The sequence below is a fragment of the Myodes glareolus genome, chromosome 14 (assembly GCF_982192425.1).
Source record: "Myodes glareolus chromosome 14, mMyoGla1.1, whole genome shotgun sequence".
NCBI lineage: Eukaryota > Metazoa > Chordata > Mammalia > Rodentia > Cricetidae > Myodes > Myodes glareolus.
The window spans coordinates 8,159,640-8,173,918 of NC_142039.1; the positions used below are offsets into that span (position 1 = coordinate 8,159,640).

At 42.0% G+C, this 14,279-nt stretch overlaps 1 protein-coding gene across 1 annotated transcript in view; it reads left to right on the top strand.

The window, feature by feature from the left end:
- The window catches only part of C14H10orf67 (chromosome 14 C10orf67 homolog), a 121,442-nt gene that overhangs the window by 45,863 nt on the left and 61,300 nt on the right, over positions 1 to 14,279 (top strand). Inside the window, exon 8 of the mRNA XM_048461172.3 lies at positions 4,138 to 4,203. Coding sequence (XP_048317129.3) covers positions 4,138 to 4,203 — 66 coding nt within the window. The remainder of the gene's footprint in view (positions 1 to 4,137; positions 4,204 to 14,279) is intronic.

Here is a 14,279-nt window from a genome sequence, read left to right on the forward strand (position 1 = left end):
ATACATATAAATATAAATATTTAAAAATAATGAAAGAGAGTACACACACACACACACACACACACACACACACACACACACAAAACCTTTGCTCTTCAATTACACAAATCACATTTCAAGAGCATGGTAACCACACAGACTCAAGTAGTTTAGGGTCAGCTTCCAACCAGGTCTGATTTCGTAGTGTAGGATATTCCTGGAGTTTAGATAAAGCTAGTTCCAAGAACCGTAGTTAACGCTGATAGGTCAGAGTCAGGCCATGGTTTCCTCCGCTAGACAGGTTTCCATGAAATGATTTCATTTTCTCAGGTGTCACCTGGTCTCCTTCAGCAGCACTATAAGCCTCACTGTTACAGAGTAGGAATGGCGTCGGTGGGGGGGGGGGGGGGGGACAGTCCGAGAGTCTCAGGATTGGTTCTGTTCCTGTAAAAGTGAACTATCCGGATTCTGCTTTTACTCAATCTGTTCATTTAAAGCTCCCAAACCACTCATCTCCTCTGCCTCTGGGGAGAAAGAATTACAGAGGTGTCTTACTCTATGTGGAAAACAAGATGTGGTTAAAACCAAAAATGTCCCCTGTAAGTGGTCAAGGACGCAAACCACGCCCAGTGTGAACTGACATCGCTCAGTCACAGGCTGCCCCAGCTTCTAGATTTGTGCTGCCCAGGACTTTCTTTCTCCCAGCCACATGTGACCACTGGACATTTGCAACATGGCCAATGCAACTGAGGAGATTTATTCTGAACAATTTTAACTTTAAATGAAAAAAATTCAATACTTGTTTCAACGAATGGAAAAAACCTTCATGTTTTCAAAAATTTAGATAATGAATCTGCCTTCTTATTTGTAAGTTTTCTGAAATCTATATGGATAAGAATTTAGCTCTCCAATTTTCTCTATAATTGAAAATGATATATATACATGCGGGTTTTTTAATTTATATATAAAATTTGAGATATTTCCCTTATAATTCTAATATTTATTGATATTTGGAGTATTTTTTAGGGACAGATAAAAATGTAGTTTTAGTGTTATGTTTTACCTTTTAACAAGGCTACTATGAAATGAATTTAAGTATATGACTCACAATGTATTTCTGTTTGCCAGCTCTATTTTGGATAACTATAGCACGGTGGTTCTTAGCTTTCCTCTTAATGATGTGACCCTTTAATACAGTTCCTCATGTTGTGATGACACTAACCATAAAATTATTCTTATTGTTACTCCGTAACTGTAATTTTGCTACTGTTATGAATTATATGGATCTGATCTGCAGCCCCCTATGAAAGGCTTTTGGACCTTTCAGTATAATCTGCTGTAGTATAGCAGATCTCTTTCAGCTTATTGATGAAGTACGATTAATAAAAGCTCAGAGTCAGGTGGTGGTAGCACATGCCTTTAATCCCAGTACTCGTGGGAGGTGGGGAGGAAGAGGCAGGTCAATCTCTGTGAGCTTGAGGCCAGCCTAGCCTACAAGAGCTAGCTCCAGGACAGACCCTAAAGCCACAGAGAAGCCCTGTCTCAGAAAACGAAAGTAAAAGCAAAACAAAAAACAAAAAATTAAAGCTCAGAGACAGATATTGAGGTACAGCCTGAAGACCAGAAAAGCGAAGCAACCAGCCACCGGCTCTTATCTCAGCCTCGGTCAGAAAATGGTGATCTTGCCTCCACGAAACCTCAGAAATGAGAGTGAGCCTGAGAGCTGTCTCCTCCTATGTTGTATTCCTCTCTAGTTCTGGGATTAAGAGCATGCACCACTATCACCTGGTTTCTATGGTAAACTAGTGTGGCTACTGGGATTAAAGGTGTGTGCCATTGCTGCCTGGTCTGTAAGGCTGGCCAGTGTGACTGTTTGACTTTTCTGATTCTCAAGCAAGCTTTATTTATTAAAAATATAAATGAAAAGCCACTACACACTCATCCTCGGAAAGTCCTGTGTTTCTCTTGTTTTTTGTCCAAATTACTGGAACTTAATACAGATGCAAAATATAGACTCACTTATTGGGAAGAAAGAATCTAGACTCCTAGGTTCCTGTTTTATTTCTGAGTCACCCTGTGGACTAGTTCTTGCCACCCCCTCTTCTTTCTCCCAGGTTTACAATGTATGTAGTAGAGATAATACTGTGTGTGGAAGTGGTTTGCCATCTGGAAGCAGGTCAGACCTTGTTGAACAAGAAGAACAGATCTTTGAAGTTTGTTCCTAATACCCTTTAGTAAATTAGTTCAGTGGTGTTTATTAGGTGTTTTTGAATGTCACACACTGCACTACTGTCAGAAAAAGTTTAAATGTGTGGATATGTATGTATGTACATACATACGCATGCACACACACACACACACACACACACACACACACACACTGTGCCTGCTGTGAAGTCACAGACCAAGATCACAGAGCAGGGTAACACATGGAGAAGAGAATTTGGCTCCATCTGGAGGGTTCTAGAAAATCTTCCCAGACATTCCCATGCTCTTTCTTCTCCTGGTCCTCTTGGGAGGGCTGCCCAGAAAACAAGAGGGCATAGAAGCTGGCGTCCAAGTGTGAGTGTTGCTGAGTGGTGTGAAGTGTATTCCAGGACTGTCTGACATGTGACATGGCTGTATGAGGGACTTGTTGAGACGACAAAGTGAGAATCTGTTGTAGAGCACAAAGAGGGAAACTAGAGGGAGCATGGGGAAGAGACAGACAGAACAAGAAGGAATGGGAAAAGGAAACTCAAAGAGTATCAGCTAAGACACAGGTTCCCTTCTTTAATCAGTAGAATTAATAAGAAAGCTGAAAGCAGGTGTGACTCTGACCTTCGGTCCGGGATAACGACCCTGCAGTATAGAATTCAGTAGCATTTGTGCTTTGATTCCAGGGATCTAACAAAAGAGACCCTAAGCCTGTTCTCCATCTGCTGCCACCTCAGTTCCTTTTTGAAACTGCCACTCTAGTAGGTGGCAGCGAAGGAGGCAGAGGGTACAGTACAAGTGTGGTGCTCAGCAAGCTGGGGAAGCTGTAGGAGGTTGCCCAGCTTGGGTTAGATCAAAGCTGGCTGAAGACAAGACACTGAACTGCCTCCCAGAAGCCAGACAGAGCTAGGCAGAAAGAAAATGAGAGTCCGGAAGGGAATCCTAAGGGTCATCAGAAGCCATCTTTTAAAGGGCAAGGTGTGTAGTTTCACTATCTGGAGCGGGGCGGTACATGAGAGGGAGGGTGGCAAACCTCAGACTCAGTGGAAAGGGTCACTCATGCCAAGGGGTTGGATGCCTTCTGCGGCCTTGGAGAAACCTGGGCACTGTGCTAGGCTCAGACTTGTGTCTCATCTAGGTGAGTAAAACCGGGCAGTGGTGTTGTGCGCCTTTAATCCCAGCACTCAGGAGGCAGAGGCAGGCGGATCTCTGTGAGTTCAAGGCCAGCCTGGTAGAGCTAGGTCCAGGTCTGGCACCAAAGCTACAGAGAAACCCTGTCTCAAAAAAACCAAAACAAAAACAAACAAACAAACAAAAAGATAAATTGGAAGAGGAGGGGGATCTGAGCCAGGTTGGAGTTAATGGGTGACTTAAATAAACAAGAGACAACACAGTCTTGAACTGTGACTCTAGAGATGTTTATCAGATTAGTAAATACAATTAATTGATTGAGCTGAGCAAAGGTCTAAATTAAGGTTTGAATTTTACCAATAAAAACAAACAAAAAACAACAAAAAACAAAACCAAAAACAGAAACAAGAAAAAAACTGCATAGGGACAGAGATAAAATGTGTGGTTCTAAGGGGTATTTTCAGTCAATATGAATATAATTTGATATGCAAATAAATATAGCACAAAGATCTGAAGCAAGAGAATGTAACATGCGGAAAGTTAAGCAAAGTTGTTATGGGAACTAGACTGACTCACTGGGATGCATGGTGAGGTCATATTTGAGGTGGCAAGGCAAGTTCTAAGTACACTGGCATTGTTTTGGCTATTATTTTTTATATAATAATATTATCAAAGCATAATAATCTGTAGGAAATTAATTTTCTCTTTGGTCATATTGTGATCCATTTTTCTCCCTTATTAAAATGTGTTGTTACCACGCTCTCCTGAGGAAAGCATTTTAGGTGTGTATTCTTATCTTTAATCAAAATGCCATATTTTTCTCTCTTACAGTTAATGGACAGTAGAGACAGATTGAGATATGAGTTGGATTGTGAAAAATTAGCCGTTCAAGATATGGTAAGATGATTTATATTCCCTCTAAGGAATCTGAATTCGAGACTTTAATTTATCCTGAATGTTTTAGCTGCTTCTTCTGTAACTTTGCTGTGAACTGTTTGTTTCTACTTCATCAAACTCCTAAGTGTACATATAATTGTAGAGACTTTTAAGTAGGCATGTGGGGGGAAATCTGAATGGTGCTATGATAAACTGGAAGTAAACTCTGGATAAGAAACAGTATGCCCACTTAAAACAGTGTACAAAGTACTTTCATTTTATTCTGGAAATCTGTAAGCAAAATGGAAGCTGAGAGGCCAGGATTTTGAAGGATTTGCCATTTTCAGTTACAAATTGCAGTGACTGACAAGAAAGGAGCCCAGCGAGATAGTTTGGCATTCTGTGGTAGTCTCAGAAGACAACACTGCCTTTTCAAGTTCTTTAAAGAGAACTTTCCAGACGGCTGGCCTTTTATCAGTTCCCTCCCCACCCCCAGGGCCCTCACCACCAGCTCCTGGTGCTGTTCTGGCTGTCAGCTGATCACCACTAGTATGTCTTTGTTACAGTGAACTGTGTTTATTATAATAAAAAATAAAACACAGCTTGACTTGGGTCTCCAATGTGCCTGGAAAGAATATGATTCTGTCTGCAGGAGACACGGTTGCTCCAGGAAAGCCACACCACTTCAGGTCCTGAAACATTGCCTTTTTCACAGCTTGTCACACTTGTGCCAAGTTGTGACTGTCTCCCCAACTCTGTTTTGTTACTCCCGGGCACCCTGTGTTTTGGGTTCCTTGTCATAGAAATTAATGCAAAACAATGGTCCTGGATTACAATGAAGCCTTCTATGAAACCAACTTGGAAATGCAGGCGAGGGGGAAAAATTAAGACCCACCATTCACAAACACCACGTGTTAGCAATTGCCTTATTTGGTCCTTTACTTTCAAATACCTGCATATAAAAAGCTGCCCTCTGTTGAGTACACTTGGTGAATTTCTGGTATTCTCACAGCCTGCCTTCCTCTGCTCTTCCAGCGAAGTCCAGTCTCTGCCTCCAAAAGTTAAACGTACACATAGTGATTAAAGAGGGTGTTTTAACTGGGGGGTGGGGAGGATGGAGAGTAAATGTGACTTTGTTAGCTTGTCAGCAGCAACTGAGAAGAACGCAGACCAGCAGTGAATTCGTGCCCGTCCTGGGAGTACACCCCATGCCCTTTCTTTTTTAAAAAACTGTAAGTGTTAAACGGGTGCTATTGTCTCACCCACAGGGGAACCAATCCCGTTTTATTTTGTTGTTTAGGAATTTGTTGAGCCCCAATCTTGTTGCCAAGCAGCAGGAGTCTGCCTCAAAAAAAACAAAGCAAAACAAAACAAAAACCCAAAACAAAACAAAACAAACAAACAAAAAGCAGAACAACGTTTGAGTTTTTAGTATTCTGTATTCTTAGAACTAGTTTGGGAGGGTTCTGGTTTTCAGTAGGGGTGCGAGCTTAAGCCTGTCCTCCAGATCAAGGCTGTCATGATGGACTTGCTTTCCTTCACCTCCCTGGGGCATTGGTGCTGCATTAGAAGGAGGTGACTTGGGGGACCGTTGGCACTGTTGTTTCCTGCTATGCTGTTTGTCCATAAACCAGAGGGGAGGAGTATGTTGGAGGGAGTAGAAGAAAGCAGAACGGGCTATTATTTTATAAACAGCTAATTTCTCACTGAAAGTCTCCTGCTCTTTGATCTTCTGTTGCTGTTTCCCACAGTATTTTCTGGCCTGTTGAAAGTCTCATGTAAAAAGTCAATATAACTTTACAAACCAACCCAACAAGCATGGGTAGGCAATCACATGTGGTATGTTAGAATTGTCATGAGACAAATATTTGAGAAATCGAAGAAGGAAAGAGTCATTTGGGCCCACAGTTCCCAAGGCTCCAGACTGTGGCCTACTAGGATCATCGTTCCTAAACCCGTGATAAGTAGAACATCTGGGGCCAGAAATAGTGGCGCTTGAGGTATCAGGATGAGGCCAACCAGAGGGACCCAGGACAAGATATAGTCCCTAAGGACATGCTTCATATTTCCCCCAGCTAAAGTTCATCTTGAAGTTTCAACCGCTTCCTAATAATGCTGGCCACTTATTTATTTCTTAGTAGTCTACAAATCCATTGATTAGGTCAGAGTACTCATGATCCAATAGCTTCTCCATGATTGGATCCATTTTCGACAGATTTAGCCTTTAACACACAAGTGTTTTGCGGGGGAAGGGGTGTTCATATCCCTGCAATAGCATATGGAGAAATTGTATCTCTAGGAGGGACTTGGAGAAGCACAGGAAATAGTTCTGTATCTTCCCATGATCCTTAAGCGAATGTTTTCCATTTGTCTTGAAGTGTGCAAAGGAGTGAGTTCCCTCATCAGAAGAGAAGCTTGGTTGAGCCCCTTCCTTGACCTGATACCCATATGTCTCTTCTCTCTCTGCTTTCTTGGTGCTGCCTAGAGTCAAGACAGACAGTACAGTTTGGACTCTAGTGCCATTCTGGGAACAGTACTAACAGACTCCTGGGGCCCATGTGCTTCTGGAATTGGGCTCCAGATGTCCGAATTCCTTTAAGTACATGCTTTAAGTCAGTCTGGTCCTATTATGTGTGGCAGTGTCTGGCCAACCAGATGGGAAGCTGATGTTTTCAGTGGTCTGAGCGAAACCTCATAGATTCCAAAATTCTGGGGAGACTAATACTGAATGAGCAGTGGTGGTGTGACTGGGTGCAGGCTGCCAGAGATCTTCTCTCATGTTCTCACTACCCATTGGTCAGTCCAGTGAGTCCCCTGCAGTGCTGGGCAGCCGAAAGCACTGCTCAGCCTGTACCATCTACTTATGCAGTCCAAAGGGCAGAGGGCAAAGCTGGCGAGAGGAAGAACTCCCTCCTTTAGTGGTTGTTCACATAGCCTCTGAGAACCTCCACTGGACACTCATGAGAGCTATGAAAGACCTAAGGGAATTAATGCCTAATGGTTATGAAAATAATTTATGATTTACAGAACCGAAAATGGCTTTAGGACTCTGAGGATTCTTGGACCACATTTTGATAGCTGCTATACTACTTAATAGTAAGTTGGAAATATATCTAGCCAGTAGTAAAGGAGATGTCTTTGCTCTTTTCTTCTTTTGATCCTCTTCCTTTCCAATTTATTTATTCACTAATAGCCTTTCCTATGCACACTGCTGTCAGAATGTTACCTTAGTAACCCCCCTCTCTACTCTTTTCATTGTTCTTTATTTTTGAGGGAGGAACCTGCTGTCCAGCTCAGGCAGGCCTAAAACTTGTGATCTCCCTGTTTCCGTCTCCCAAGTCAAAGGATCACAATTATCGAACCACACCCAGCTATATTAATATATCTCAATGGACTGTGCTACTGATGTTAGGCTCACGTGGGAAGTTCCAGATGTGGGGCTAGAGAGATGGCTCAGCATGCAAGGCAGAAAGTTCCAGATGTGGGGCTAGAGAGATGGCTCAGCATGCAAGGCAGAAAGTTCCAGATGTGGGGCTAGAGAAATGGCTCAGCATGCAAGGCAGAAAGTTCCAGATGTGGGGCTAGAGAGATGGCTCAGCATGCAAGGCAGAAAGTTCCAGATGTGGGGCTAAAGAGATGGCTCAGCATGCAAGGCAGAAAGTTCCAGATGTGGGGCTAGAGAGATGGCTCAGCATGCAAGGCAGAAAGTTCCAGATGTGGGGCTAGAGAGATGGCTCAGCATGCAAGGCAGAAAGTTCCAGATGTGGGGCTAGAGAGATGACTCAGCATGGAAAAACACTTGCTGTGCAAGCACAAGCTCCAGTGTTCCAGGTGTTTCCATGTGTGCCCATAACTCCAGTGCTGGGCGCGGGAGGTGGAGCCATGAGTGTGCTCAGGGCTTGTTGGCTGCCAATCCGGCTGAGAATTAGAACGTTCTAGGTTCAGTAAGAGACCTTGTCTCAAGGAATTGGGATGGGGACTGATAGACGAGAACAGTCAACACCAGCCTCTCGTCTCTTCTGCTTCCTTCAGTAGGGCCACGACCTGTTAGGCAGTGGTTCTCAAGCTGGGGGTCACAACCCCCGCAAAGGTCTCATATTGGCTATTTACATTAGGATCCATAACTGTAGCAAAATTGCAGGTATGAAGTAGCAATGAAATAATTCTGTAGCTGTAGTGGGGCGGGAGCCACCACAACTTGAGGAATCCTTCAAAAAAGGGTCACAACATTAGGAAGTCGAGAACCACTGTTAAGTTTCTACAGCCTCTCAAAACAGAGCCAACCGCTGGGGACCAAGGGTGCAAACCCACAAGCCTGTGGGGGAGATTTTACATTCTGGTCATAACTACTATCACGTGGAAGTGTGTAGAAGCCATCTCTCTCTTTAAGGAGGTGCAGGGCCGTCACACACAACTATAAGAACTTGCATTTGTGGCCTAGCATCTGCTTTTACTTTTTCCATCTGGCGACTCATAGGTAAGACCTGACGTGAGTCCCTTGCAGCTCTGCCAGGCGTCCTTCTGAGAAACGTCTGTGGCCAGACAACTCCTACTGGAACGTTAGCTTAATTCGTGAATACTCATCCTATGCTTGGATTTCTTTGCTCTATTGCTCTGGCCAAAATCTTCAAGTAACTAAGAATAATGTGTCACGGCAGATCAATTTTGACTGGTTCTGATTTTAGAGAGTTTTTTTGTGCTTCACCATCAAGTATGATATTTGTTACAGGGTTAACTGCTGCCTGAAGAGGCTTCTTTTTCCCTAAGAATGGGTGTGTGTGCAATGAAGCAGGTCAGATGTTATTCTCAGATACTCTGCACACATCTATTCAGATAATCATACAGCTTCCCCTTTGATCTGATCATGTTCGGCTATTACATTAATAGCCTTTATCTTATCATATAAAAAGCTTTCTACGGTTTTTTTTTGGGGGTTTTGTTTGTTTGTTTGTTTTGCCTTTTGCAACCACTGTCTTGTATTGTGAGCGAGGCTCATCCGTGTTGTTACACTACCCTGCAAATTATTCTGAAGTAGACTAAAGTAGAAAGGACTGACTCCTAGGTACTGACTTATTGATTTATTTAGAGACTTAAAGTACTGATTGTACTGCCTACTTGCCAAACATGACTTCATTTGCGACCTAGAACAGCATGACCTAGAGAAATACCTGAAACAATGGATTGTTGCCCTTAACAACCTGCTGCCTTTTCTGTAAAATCTTGCTTGCTCACTCTCCTCACCTTGTGGTTTTAGAGCATAAAATGAGAATGCAAACTGGGCCGGACACTCAGGCCTTCTGGGAGCTGCCCTGGCTTCAGTCCACTGTGAGGTCTCTTCTCCACCACTCTCACTGCTCTCAGCAGAGTGCTTATTCCAGAAAGATTATCACAACAGTGGATGCCACTTTTCCTACAGTGAAGAGACATTGTGATGGTTTCCACTTGACGACCCTCCTTATCCTGAACCTTTCTGTGCATGTGTCCTGGTACCATGCCCTTTGTACAGTCTACCCATTGTAATTTAATGTTAATTCCTTATTTGCTAAATAATTTTCAAAATTAACTCTGCTGATAAGTAGTACTGACATCACCATAGGGTTCTTCAGCCTCCCAATTTTGCAAACAGCATTTTATTTTATTTTATTTTATTTTTGACCAGTCAGTCTGATATGCATAATATTTAAGTTGATTGCTTTAACCTGCTTCGTTGATTATTGGTAAAATCAAATACCTCTTACTATATCTCATACCTGAATGACTTCTTTTTTCCTTATTATTTTTTTAAGATTTATTTATTTGTTTTTATTATGTATACAACATTCTGCCTCCATGTATGTCCATGCGCCAGAAGAGGGCACCAGACCTCATTTCAGATGGTTGTGAGCCATCATGTGGTTGCTGGGAATTGAACTCAGGACCTCTGGAAGAGCAGCCTGTGCTCTTAACCACTGAGCCATCTCTCCAGCCCCCGTGAATGACTTCTTTTCAACCCTTCCTGTTATTGCCTGTTACATAGTATAACTTTATTTTTATTAAATTGGGTTTTGTTGTTGTTCCCAGTGTCTTGTGAATCAAGTAATCAAGTTTCACTATTCTTCATGTGGGTATCCAGTTTCCTCAGCACTGCTTGTTGAAGATGCTATGTTTTCTTCAGTGTGCACCTTGGTAGCTTTGTCAACTGTGAAGCAGTAGCTTAATGAGCTTAGATCCTCTAATCTGCTCCACTGGTTTATATGTCCACTTTGTGCCAGAGCCATGCTGGTTTCATCATCTTAGCCTTATACTGGAACTTGGAATTAGATATGGTGTTATCTCCAGCAATATTCTATTTTCAGGATTGTTTTTCACCATCTAGAATCATTTGTGCTTCTATATGATTTTTTTTTTTTGAGACAGAGTTTCTCTATGTAACAGTCCTGGCTGTCCTGGAACTCACTCTGTAGATCAGGCTGGCCTCGAACTCAGAAATCCTCCTGCCTTGGTTTCCTGAGTGCTGGGATTAAAGGTGTGCACCACCATTACTACCCAACTAACATAAGAATTTTAATGTTGGGGTTTTGGTTTTGGGGTTTTTTTCTTTTTGTTTGTTTGTTTGTTTGCTTTTTGTTTTTGCTTTTGTTTTTGCTTTTGTTTTTGGTTTTGTTTTGTTTTGTTTTTTCCCTGTTTCTGTGAAGAACAAGAGCTAAAATTTTGATGTGTGTTACATTAACTCTGTAGATTGCTTTGGCAGGATGGCCATTCTCACAATGTTAACTCTGCCAGTCTGCAACCGTAGGAAGCTCCCCATTTTCTACTGCCTTCCCCAATTTCATTTCAAAGTCTCTCATTTCCTTGTTTAGTTTTATCCCAAACTTTTTGGGAAGATAGTGCTGTTGCGAATGGGATTGTTTCTTTGATTTTCTCAGTATGTTTGCCATTGACATCTTAGGTGGCTATTGATTTCTATTCTGTTAATTTTGTATCCTGCCACATAATAGCTGATGGCATTCCAACTTTGATGAGGGTCATAAACTGATTTAAGAAACCGAGAAAATTCAAAGTAGACTATAGCTGAAGAAAACTACTGCAAGTCACATTATAATTTAATTCCAGACAGCAAGAGGCCAGAGGAAAAAAAATTCTAGCCAAAGAAAAGTGGCAAGACTTTGAATTGTATTAAAATAGAGCACACACTCAACAACATTTCTTATCGAAAGAAAGTTATCACACAGAAATAATGACAGAAAGATGAAAGCCTAGGAAAGGAGAGTGTGTGTGAGAACAGTGTGGACAAGCAAGGCTGCAGACTGTTCTGTGAGTTGTGGAAATCGACGTTCACAGCTGGTAAGACATTGTAATACCATCTAATGTTCTATCCTCCAACTACGTAGAGAAAATGTCAGAAACAAATCCACTTCAGAGGGGCCAGTGTGAATAAGCCAACAGAGTAACATTTTGCCTTCTCTGGTCAAATCAACACACACACAAAAAAAAAACAAATAACAAAGATCATAGCAGAGATTATTAAAACTGAAAATAGAAAAACAGCAGAAGTCAATCAAGAAGAGATAAGGCTTTTTTAGTTTTTTCACTTTTTATTATTTTATAAATAATACCATTCAAAATTTCCACTTCCTTTCCTCCTCCCACTTCCCCACTTACCCTTCACCCCTTCAGTCCTAAGAGAGAGCAGGATACCCTATCCCTGTAGGAAGTCCAAGGCCCTTTCCCCTCCATCCAGGCTTAGGAAGGTGTGCATCCAAATAGAATAGGATCCCAAAAAGACAGTACATGTAGTAGAGCAAATCCCAGTACCATTATCATTGGCTTCTCAGTCTGCCCCAATTGTCAACCACATTCAGAGGGTCCAGTTTGATCCCATGCTCATTCAGTCTCAGTCCAGCTGGATTTGGTGAGCTCCCATTGGCTCAGGCACACTGTCTCAGTGGGTGGACCAACTCTTCCTGGTCCTGACTTCCTTGCTCATATTCTCCCCGCTCCTGCTCTTCAACTGGACCTTGGGATCTCAGTCCAGTGCTCCCATGTGGTTCTCTGTCTCTATCTCCATCTGTTGCCGGACGAAGTTACTATGGTGATATTCAAGATATTCATCATATGGGACAAGGCCAGTTCAGGCACCCTCTCCTCCACTGCCCAGGGTCCTAGCTGGGGTCATCCTTGTGGACACCTGGAAACCCCTCTAGAGTCAAGCCTCTTGCCAACCACAAAATGGATCCCTTAATTAAGATAACTTCTTCCCTGTTCCCATATCCATCGTTCCTCCATCTCAACCATCCTACTCCCCCAAGCTTTCCCGAACCCTCCCCTTCTCCCTTCTCTCTCCCTCTCTTCAATTTCTCCCCCACCCCAACCCCACCCCCATGCTCCCAACGTTTGCCTGGTTATCTTGTCTGTTTCCAATTTCCAAGAGGATCTATATATGTTTTTCTTTGGGTTTACCTTATTACTTAGCTTCTCTAGGATCACGAACTATAGGCTCAATGTCATTTGCTTATGGCTAGAATTCACTAATGAGTGAGTACATGCCATATTCATCTTTTTGGGTCTGTGTTATCTCACTCAGGATAGTGTTTTCTGTTTCCATCCATTTGCATGCAAAATTCAAGATGCCATTGTTTTTTACTGCTGAGTAGTACTCTAATGTGTAGATGTGCCACACTTTCTTTATCCATTCTTTCATTGAGGGGCATCTAGGTTGTTTCCAGGTTCTGGCCATTACAAATAATGCTGCTATGAACATAGCTGAACAATTTTTTGTAGTATGATTGGGCATTGCTTGGGTATATTCCTAAGAGTGGTATTGCTGAGTCTTGAGATAGGTTGACTCCCAACTTTCTGAGAAAACGCAACAGTGATTTCCAAAGTGGCTGCACAAGTTTGCATTCCCACCAGCAAGGGATGAGTGTTCCCCTTACTCCACAACCTCTCCAGCATGGGCTATCATTGGTGTTTTTGATTTTAGCCATTCTGACAGGTGTAAGATGGTATCTCAAAGTTGTTTTGATTTGCATTTCCCTAATAGCTAAGGAAATCGAACATGTCCTTAAGTATCTTTTGGCCATTTGAAATTCTTCTGTTAAGAATTCTCTGTTCAGTTCAGTACCCCATTTTTCAATTGGGTTATTTAGAGTTTTAATGTCTAGTTTCTTGAGTTTCTTATATATTTTGGAGATCAAACCTTTGTCTGATGCGGGGTTGGTGAAGATCTTCTCCCATTCAGTAGGTTGCCTTTTTGTCTTAATGACTGTTTTCTTTGCTTTACAGAAGCTTCTCAGTTTTAGGAGGTCCCATTTATTCATTGTTGCTCTTAATGTCTGTGCTACTGGGGCTATACGTAGGAAGTGGTCTCCTGTGCCCATGTATTGCAGGCTGCTTCCCACTTTCTATTCTGTCAGGTTCAGTGTTTTCAGATTTATATTGAGGTCTTTAATCCATTTGGACTTGAGGTTTGTGCATGGTGATAGATATGGATCTATTTTCATTCTTCTACAGGTTGACATCCAGTTATGCCAGCACCATTTGTTAAAGATGCTTTCTTTCTTCCATTGTATAATTTTAGCTTCTTTGTCAAAAATCAGGTGTTCATAGGTTTGTGGATTAATATTCGGGTTGTCAATTCGATTCCATTGGTCAACATCTCTGTTTTTGTGCCAATATCAAGCTGTTTTCATTACTATGGCTCTGTAATAGAGTTTGATGTCAGGGATGGTAATGCCTCTGGAAATTCCTTTATTGTATAGGATTGTTTTCATTATCCCGAGTTTTTTGTTTTTTCATATAAAGTTGATTATTGTTCTCTCAAGGTCTGTGAAGAATTTTGTTGAGATTTTGATGGGGATTGCATTGAATCTATAGATTGCCTTTGGTAGAACTGCCATTTTTATTATGTTGATCCTCCCAATCCAAGAGCATTGGAGATCTTTCCATTTTCTGGTATCCTCTTCAATTTCTTTCTTCAAAGACTTAAAGTTCTTGTCAAATAGATCTTTCACTTCCTTGGTTAGTGTTACCCCAAGATACTTTATGCTATTTGTGGCTATCGTGAAAGGTGATGTTACTCTGATTTCCCTCTCCGCTTCTTTATCCTTTGTGTATAG